The sequence below is a fragment of the Vulpes lagopus genome, chromosome 10 (genome assembly GCF_018345385.1).
Source record: "Vulpes lagopus strain Blue_001 chromosome 10, ASM1834538v1, whole genome shotgun sequence".
NCBI lineage: Eukaryota > Metazoa > Chordata > Mammalia > Carnivora > Canidae > Vulpes > Vulpes lagopus.
Genome location: NC_054833.1, coordinates 92,057,728 through 92,067,192, shown reverse-complemented (window position 1 = coordinate 92,067,192; position 9,465 = coordinate 92,057,728). Strand labels below are relative to the sequence as shown.

Sequence of the window (9,465 nt, the reverse complement as noted above, 5' to 3'; positions counted from 1 at the left end):
GTGTGTGTGGTGGGAGGTACATGAGAGAAACGCTCGATATCCTGAACCAGGTGGTGCTACTATTGCCATTGTGCTTGGTACCTACATGGGGTGGGCCCCAGGCAGAGCAGTGACAGGGAACAATTAGTGCTATTGTTGTTGCTAGCTCCTGATGCCATGATTCCAGTGGCTGAGCTGGAAGGATGTTGCAGGTCAATAGGTGGCCACATGCATCTAGGAACCCCAATTGCCATGTACTGACAGGATAGCTCATTTGTCCCAGCCTCTGGCTCCTCCTCTGTAAAGTGGTGCCCACCCTAGGGGCTGATGTGTCTTGAGGGAGGTAGGGATTTCAGGGTGGGCCCAGGAAGATATTCCCCTCAAAGTTCACCTGACCTTTCTGGGGTCAAGCCCTGAAGCTGGCACTTGCTAGCTATATGTGGCCTTGGGTTACTCGAAGAAAGCTCGAAGAAAGCACCCCTGGCTATCCTTATGAAGGATGGTGAGGGATCCAGATTTCTGGCACTCCAGGTGGAGAGGACAGTTAATTTGTATGAAATTGGAATGTCAAGCTTGGAGATCTGATTCCTTGAGAATTTACTTGTCTATCTTAGGCAACTCATTTATCTTCTCTTTGCCTCACATTCTTCATCTATAACGTGGAAATAACAACATTGTCTTGGAGTTGCTATGAGAGATAAATGAATTAACCACTGGCACTCCATTTGGCACTCCTGTCAGCCACTGTTATGCCTGCACTGCCAGGATAAAAATGCAGGTGAGCCAGTTCCTAAGGAAGAATAAAACTCCCAGCAGAGTCTTCGAGTACTGTTTCAAAGCTCAGACTAGATTTCTCAACTTTTTTCCTTAGCAGACTTTAGATCTTGGAGCTGGTCAGCAACTAATCAGGAACATAGGATTCCTCTGTCTCATGTCCACATGGACCAGTCCCTGGAGATGGGACCTGCCCTGAAGGCCGGATTCTGGCAGTAGACAGCAGCCCAGGAAGATATTCCCCTCAAAGTTCACCTGACCTTTCTGGGGTGAAGCCCTGAAGCTGGCACTTGCTAGCTATATGTGGCCTTGGGTTTACCTGCCTGAGCCTCAATTTCCCCATCTTTAAGAAGGAGGAGATCATCACAATCAGGACCCCAAAGAGCCATACCAAGACTCAGATGAAATAAGGCATTCAAAGGTCTGGCAAAGAGAAATCAGCCAGCAACATCCAATAATCCTGACTACTCCTGATTTTGTTCCCATCCAGGGCTGGCATCTTTTTCTGCCTCTGGATTGGGGATAATCAAGAGTTCTGGCACAATCTTATGGCACCTTCAAGTAATAGTCATCCTATATGGTATGGTATACTTTTCCATACAAGTATGGACAGGTGGAGCATTACAACCAGACGATGAGTAGTGGGGGCTGGAAAGAGGACACAGGCCACCTCTAGTACTCTCGGGGTGATCTTCATTCTTGGGCATGACCACCCTCAGAGAGGACAAAGAATTAGAGCCATGAGTTATTGGGGACCATTGAGGCACTGGGGACCCCCAAACAACTTACCCACCTGAATTGAGTCTTGTCCTTTTTGCCCCAGCCCTACAAAGTAGGAATTAGTATTGGTGACATTCTATAGATGAGAATAAAGGGGCATAGAGCCATCTGCAGGAAGCATATGGTCTGTTCTGGTTGCTAATGCTCTACAAACAAACTACCCCAAAACTTAATGGCTTAAATCAGGGTGTCATGGACTGAATGTTCATGTCCTTCATTTCATATATTGAAACCCTAACCACTAGTGTGGCTGTATTTGGAGTAAGGAAGTAATTAAGGTTAAATGAAGTCATAGGGGTGGGACCCTGATCCCAGTGGATGAGTGTCCTTGTAAGAAAAGTCAACAGAGTTTTCCCATTCTCTCCCTCCCTACCACGTGAGGACACAGTGAGAAGGTGGTCATCTGCAAGCCCAGAACATGGCTCTCCCCAGAAACTGACCCTGTTGGCATGCTGAGCTCAATTTCCAACCTCCCATGCTGTGAGAAATAAATTCCCATTATTTAAGCCACTCAGTCTATGGTAGCCTGAGTAGACTAAGACACAAGACTTCGCACATTTTTTCTATAAAGGACAAGATGGTGAGTAGTTTAGGCTTTATGGGCCATGTGGTTTCTGTCGAAACGCAACTTTGCCTCTGTAGTGTGGAATCACTCGTCTGTAGCTGTGTGCACATGAACGGTATGGTCGCGTTCCAATCAAACTTTGTCTCTATAAACAAACATTTGGCCCCTGACCTATAATTTACATGACCTCTGCCTGGCTTAGCATAACAGCAGTATTTATTTTGTTCAGAAATTGAAATTAAGATGGAAACAGTGTCCACTGATGGATAAATGGGTAAAGAAAATGTGGTGTATATACATATAATGGAATATTATTAAGCCATAACAAAAGAAGGAAATCTTTCCATTTGCAACAACATGGCTGGACCATGAGGGCATTATGCTAAGTGAAATAAGTCAGTTGGAGAAAGATAAATACCATATAATCTCACTTATATGTGGAATCGAAAAAGACAAAACAAAACAAACTAAGCTCACAGATACAGAGAACCGACTGGTTGTTGACAGAGGTGCAAAGTAGGAAGTGGGCTGAATGGGTGAAGGAGGTTGAAAGGTACAAACTTCCCACTATAAGACAAATAGGTCACAGAGATCTAACGAACAACATGGTGACCATAGTTAATAATACTGTAGTGCATATTTGAAAGTTGCCAACAGAGTGGATCTGAAAAGTTCTCATAAGAAAAAAATTGTGTCGGGCAGCCCAAGTGGCTCAGCGGTTTAGCACTGTCTTCAGCCCAGGGCGTAATCCTGGAGACCAAGCATCGAGTCCCACGTCCAGCTCCCTGCATGGAGCCTGCTTCTCCCTCTGCCTATGTCTCTGCCCCCCCCTCTCTATCTCTCTCTGTGTTTCTCACAAATGAATGAATGAATAAATAAATAAATATTTAAAAAAGAAAAAAATTGTGTCACTATGTGTGGTGATGGGTGTTACCTAGACTTATGGTGTTGACTATTTTGCAATGCATACATATATTAAATCATTATGCTGTACACCTGAAACTAATATAGTGTTGTATGGCATTATACCTCAATTTTTAAAAATTGAAATCATGACAAGGCACAGTGAGGAAAGCTCCATGGGTAGGGGCTCTGCTCCATGTGGCAATAGCTAGGGTGACCCGCTGGGAGCTGGAGGATCTGCTTTGGAAATGGTACACTCATGCAACTGTCAGCAGTGCTGGCTGTGGGCTGGGGGTCCAGCTGGTGATGTGGGCTAGAAGCTCTGTTCTCCCTGTGTGCATTTCCATGGGCTGCTTGGGCTTCCCCATAGCATGGTGACTGGATTCTACGCACAGCATCTGAGAGTAGGAGCAGAGACTCTGTTGCCATTTACCTGACCTTCAAAGCCATGTTATATCACTTGGGCTACACTCAGCAGCAATAAGATTGTCAGTGCCCTGTTGCAGGAGAGCACACAGAATGGGACAATCCAGTGTTCGGGTAAATGCAGACATGACAAGAAGATGAGCAAGTGCCTGTGAGCTGCTGCTCAGTTGTCTGAAGGAAGTAAACAGGCTTCTGTGGAGGTGTAAAGGGGGGGTGTCCTTTATCTAGGGAATCCCGGAGCCTTTCTGGGTCTGAAACCAGAGAACTTCTGGGCCATGGGGAAAGATAGAAGGTAAGGGAGAGGCAGTGCTCACATCTGGAGGCCAGAGAGCTTCCAGGGTGGATGAGCAGTCGACTTGGGCAGCAGTCCTGATCCGTCATTCTGTTCCCTTCCTCCGGCCACTTTACGGAGGCAGTCTCCAAGTCGCTTCTTACGAAAGGTGAGTATGTGTGGGAAATATCAGGAAGGGAGACAGAACATAAAGACTCCTAACTCTGGGAAACGAACTAGGGGTGGTGGAAGGGGAGGAGGGCGGGGGATGGGGGGGAATGGGTGACGGGCACTGAGGGGGACACTTGACGAGATGAGCACTGGGTGTTTTTCTGTACGTTGGTAAATTGAACACCAATAAAAATTAATTTATTTAAAAAAATTAAAAAAAAAAGAAAGGTGAGTATGTAAGTGCAGGTCACCTGAGGAGTATCTGTGAGGTCACTATGGCAAGGTCCTCATCCAGAGCCTGAGGCACAGAGCCATGAAATTCTGAATGGTGCTATGGCTTTTTTTTAATAAGTTTTTTTTAAAGATTTTAATTTTATTTATTCATGAGAGACAGAGAGGCAGAGACATAGGCAGAGGGAGAAGCAGGCTCCCTGTGGGGAGCCTGATGATGGACTTGATCCCAGGACCCCAGGATCATGCCCTGAGCATGACACTCAACCAGTGAGCCACCCAGGCGTCCCCATGGCTTTTTGTTTTTTTTCTTCTGGTTTTTGTTTTGAAATTGCTGGGTTGTACTGTGTTTATAGCCTTAGAGAGTTTCCTCCAAAATGAAATCAATACCACTAGCCATACTTCATGGGAAAATGATTTCCAAATGGCACAAAATGAATGCCTCTAATACCTGCATTTCGGAGAATAAAGCCTGTCAGCGCTGAAGCTAATGTGACCATGCGTGGGAGAGGAGGCGGGTTCGGCTCAGAGCGGTCAGAGGAGGGTCTGTTGGAACTGCCAGGGGAAGGGTATGCATTAGCCAGAGGTAGAAGGTGCTGACCAGAGACTGCTTGAAGCCTCAAGTCCTCATGTTCCAACAAGACCTCAGTTGTGATCCACCACTGGTGTGAGGAAGGGCTGCTGAATCAGCAAAAACTGGGTTGGAAATAAAATGGAAGAAAGGAAGTGCAGAGTGTACAAGGCAATGGCAATTTTACTTCAGTGAGGCTTGGGGGGAATGGGCGGGTGTCCCATGTAGGAATCCATGACCTCCGCTGAGGGTCTGGACTCCTGATGACAGCGCCACTTCCACTTCTTCGGTGCTTATCATGCCCCAGGTGTCAGCTCCTTGAATCCTCACAGTAATCTTACAGCAGCTAGTAGATGCTCATTTCACAGATGAGAAAACTGAGCACAAAGGTAGCAAGTGTCTGCCCAAACCCCACAGCTGGCAAGCCCCAGAGGCAGGATTGGAACCTGAATTTTGTTTGTGAGGAGCATCTGCAGCCCTTTGATCTACACATTCACAATATGTAATTATTCATTTACACCAAACAGTCCCTGAGACACTATTTCCTATCTATTTAGGATTAACAGAAGAGGGGATCCCTGGGTGGCTCAGAAGTTTAGCGCCTGCCTTTGGTCCAGGGCATTATCCTGGAGTCCTGGGATTGTATCCTGGAGTCCTGGGATTGAGTCCCACGTCGGGCTCCTTGCATGGAGCCTGCTTCTCCCTCTGCCTGTCTCTCTCTCTCTCTCTTTCTCTGTGTGTCTCTCATGAATAAATAAATAAAATCTTTTTTTAAAAAAAGGATTAACAGAAGAAAATAAATGGAAACAGAATAGGAAGTCTCATAATACCAAGGGGTGGCCAGGGCACGGAGAGCCAGAAACTCGGGGCACTGCAGGGAGGGAAGGAAACCGCTCCAACCTCTATTAAGTCCAAGATGTGCTTGGCCCAACAATTCTTCCCCTAGGCATTTAGAGAAACCTTCCAGGTCGCTTAGGGAGGCAGACACCAACCAGAAGGCGCATTGAATCATTGTTACTGCAAATCACAAAGCAAAGCCGAAAACTCCCTAAATGGCCCTCCACTTGCAGAGTGGACAAGGTGGTGACTCCTCTCCAGGCTGGCGGCGCTTCAGGCAGGGGGCTTTGGCTGAGCGCAAGATGGAAAGTTGAGCTTGAACTCTGGGAGTCCTGGACCCGCTAGTTTAGCCAAATATGGGAACGACAGGGCAGGAGGAGGTGTGAGCTGGGCCCCCGGTTGATTGGGAGACCTCAGATCACGCCTCTTCCTCGGGCTAAGTCTCAGGCTCTGCTGCCTGGCTTGCAATTCCTGTCTCCCCGCAGGCGGAGTCTCTCTCCAGCGGCACTGCAATTAGCCGGGACCCTGTGCAATCTCCTCCCTCCCCCAGCAGCACTTGTCTGCTGCCATTTGCCGCACACGTTCCGTTCCGGGAGACCTGAGAACCGGGCTCCTGCCTGCGGATTTATGGTCCAGGAAATGCATTTTAAATTGGTCCCAGGACACTCGGATCCAGGAATCAGACACCATCACTTGGGGGTGGGGAGGGGAGTATGTATGGAGAAAGACCCAGTGAACGCCCTGTGAGGATCCCACTTTGCTCCCCCAAAGTGCAACCGCTCTCGGACTTGGGGGCTACCTGTTGGTCAGGGCGCAGGGTAGGGACAGCATTTGGGTATCTTTACTCCAAAGCAGGTGTGTGTGGCCGGACTTTGTTAACTGGCGGTGAGGGGACATTTACCAACTACATGTTTTCTGAGGTGATTGCCCCCCTTCCTCCCCCATGTAGACCTCAAACGGCCCCGTAAGGAAGAAGGATGGATTATCTGTCCTAGGGAAAAACCACCTGTGGTCTGCCAAGAGCCTCTCCAGGCAGGCCAGGGACAGGTGCTGGGCGCCAGAGGCGAGGCGCAGGGTGGGAGAGAGCAAACACGAGGGCGCCCCAGAACACCCGGGGCCTGCTCCGCCAGGCTTCACCCCGCGGCTCCCGGGAGGGGAGGAAGGCGCCCTGGGTGCTGGGCGCCTTCCCGTTACGCGGTTCCTGTCCCTTTAAATCTGAGTCCCGGGAAGGGGGGCGGGGGCGACCCGTCTGGACCCCTATTTCCAGGCCAGCCGCGGCAGAGGAAAAGCCGGGCGGGCGGGAGCGCCGCGTGGGGGTGCGGGGGTGCGGGCGCCCGGGGTCCCAGCCCGCGCCCCGCGCCCTCCACCCTCCACCCTGCGCTCTGCGCTCTGCGCCGGGAGGGGCGGCGGGGCCCGGGGCTGGTTCGGGCGCGCGCGGGTCCGGGTGGGGCGGGTGGGGCGGGAAGCCGGCGCGGGGGCGCGCGCGTGGGAGTCGCGGGGCGGCGAGGGGCTGAGCCGGGGGCGGGAAGGGGGGCGCGGGAGCGGAGGGTGGGCTCGGGGGCGCGCAGGGGGCCGCGCGAGGCCGGGGGCCGGGAGAGGGCACGCGGGCGCCGGAAGGGAGCGGATCGGGGGCGGGGGCGGGGGCGCGCAGGCCGGGGGCGCGGGCGGGGGCGGGGGCGCGCAGGCCGGGGGCGCGGGTGGGTGCGGGGGGCGCGGGCGGGGGCGCGGGCGGGGGCGGGGGCGCGCAGGCCGGGGGCGCGGGCGGGGGCGGGGGCGCGCAGGCCGGGGCGCGGGTGGGTGCGGGGGGCGCGGGCGGGGGCGCGCAGGCCGGGGCGCGGGTGGGTGCGGGGGGCGCGGGCGGGGGCGCGCAGGCCGGGGGCGCGGGTGGGTGCGGGGGGCGCGCAGGCCGGGGGCGCGGTGGGTGCGGGGGGCGCGCAGGCCGGGGGCGCGGTGGGTGCGGGGGGCGCGCAGGCCGGGGGCGCGGTGGGTGCGGGCGCGCGCCGCGCCTCCCCGAGCGCGCGAGCCGGGCCCGGAGCGCACGCCGCCGCCGCCGCCGCCGCCGCCGCCGCCGCCCGCCCCGCCGCATTGCTGCTGCCGCCGCCGCCCGGCCCGGTCCGCGGCCCCCAATATGGTGCAGCCGCCCGCGCCGCCGCCCGTGCCGCCGCCGCCCGCGGGCCCCGCCGCCGCCCTCGGGCGCCCGCAGCGCGGCAGCCGCAGGTGGGGGGCTGCGCCCCGGGCCTGAGCCGCCCGCCGTCCCCGCCCCGGCCTGCGCCGCCAGCCCGGCGGGCTCGCCTCCGAGGGGCACTTGCCGCTGAGGTGGAGCCGTTTGCACCAGCCGCTCCTGCTCCTGCCCCCTCCCTCCCCCTCCCCTCCCCTCCCCCTCCCTCCTCCCCTCCGGTCCTGTCTCCAGCGGGAGCGCGAGACGCTGGTCAGGCTCCGCGGCGCAGCTCGAAAAGGAAGAATCGCCCCCAATTGACTTAAATTCCGCCGAAGCCGGCGCCGCGGCCGCCCGCCGCCCGGGATCTGCTCGCTGTGGTGTTTGCTTTCTCCATTCTTCCTTAAAAAAAAAAAAAAAAAAAAAAAAAAAAAGGCAAAACAAAACCAGCCAGCCAGCCAACCAAGAATCCGGTTTGTTGATCGCCTTGGTTTTTTTTTTTTTTCACCGTTTGCGGGATTTGCAAACCGAGTTACATGCATGTCCAGTGGGGGTAGGTTTAATTTTGACGATGGAGGGTCCTACTGTGGAGGCTGGGAGGACGGCAAGGCGCACGGCCATGGCGTCTGCACCGGTCCCAAGGGCCAAGGCGAATACACCGGCTCGTGGAGCCACGGCTTCGAGGTGCTGGGCGTCTACACCTGGCCCAGCGGCAACACGTACCAGGGCACTTGGGCGCAGGGCAAGCGCCACGGCATCGGCCTGGAGAGCAAGGGGAAGTGGGTGTACAAGGGCGAGTGGACGCACGGATTTAAGGGGCGCTACGGGGTGCGGGAGTGCACGGGCAACGGGGCCAAGTACGAAGGCACCTGGAGCAACGGGCTGCAGGACGGCTACGGCACGGAGACGTACTCTGACGGAGGTAGGTGCCGCTGGCGGTGGCCCCCGGGCAGGGCAGGGCAGGGCAGGGCAGGGCAGGGCAGGGGGCTGGGCGGAGGAGGGACCTTCTCGTCTGCCTCTTCTGTTTACCTCTGGGGAAGTTGAGCTTCTCCCTCCAGTGGGGCCGTGTGCACCTGGGGCATTTCCTGGGGCTCCCTGGAGGCCATAGCTGCCCTGGCTACAGGTTGCCCCACTGCCTGGTGGGGGACAGCACCCCTGTGCCAGCTGACGATTGTTGGGGGCTTTCCAGGAGCAGAGCCAGGCCCAGAGCCGTGGGGCTGAGCAGTGTCAGTGCATCATCCAAGCGCAGGCCAGAGACCTGCTGGAAAGGCCAGGCTGGGCCCCAGGCCCTGGGCCCAGGGCCTCATCTGGGACCCACCAAGGGTGGAGGGGACCTGGGAGAGGCCTCCCCCCCCCCCCCCCCCCCCCCCCCCCGCCGCCCCAGCCCCTGTTGGCAGAGCTCCCTTGGTGCTGGGCCTCCAGAAGTCAGGCCCCAGCTCTGCTTGTTTTCCTGCGGTGCCGGTGCCGAAGGGCCTCCCTTAGTCCTGATCAACCCAAGCCAATGGAAAGGGAGTGATTGGGAGAGGAACACAAACCCAAAGCAACACAACACGGCAATAAACTTCTAGGTGGTTGGACGCGGGCTAGCGCAGCCAGAGAGGCTGCTAGAGGGAGGGAGGAGGAGGCCCATCTGTTTAGCAAGAGCCCAGGAATCTTGCCTTCCAGTGGCTGAATCATTTTCACCGGTAGTTTAGGGAATGCTCTGTGCCTTCATTCTAGCATGCCACCACATTCAGGGCTGAGCCTGCCTGCTTGCCTGCCCTGGCTGCAAGATGGTTTCTGTGCAGGGAGCCTTGGCCAGC

The 9,465-nt window shown here is 55.5% G+C and overlaps 1 protein-coding gene across 1 annotated transcript in view; it reads left to right on the top strand.

The window, feature by feature from the left end:
- Positions 1-7,878: 7,878 nt before the first annotated feature.
- JPH3 (junctophilin 3) overlaps positions 7,879-9,465 on the top strand; it is an 81,174-nt gene continuing 79,587 nt past the window's right edge. Inside the window, exon 1 of the mRNA XM_041771429.1 lies at positions 7,879-8,585. Within this exon, the coding sequence (XP_041627363.1) occupies positions 8,204-8,585 (382 nt within the window). The 5' untranslated portion in view covers positions 7,879-8,203. The remainder of the gene's footprint in view (positions 8,586-9,465) is intronic.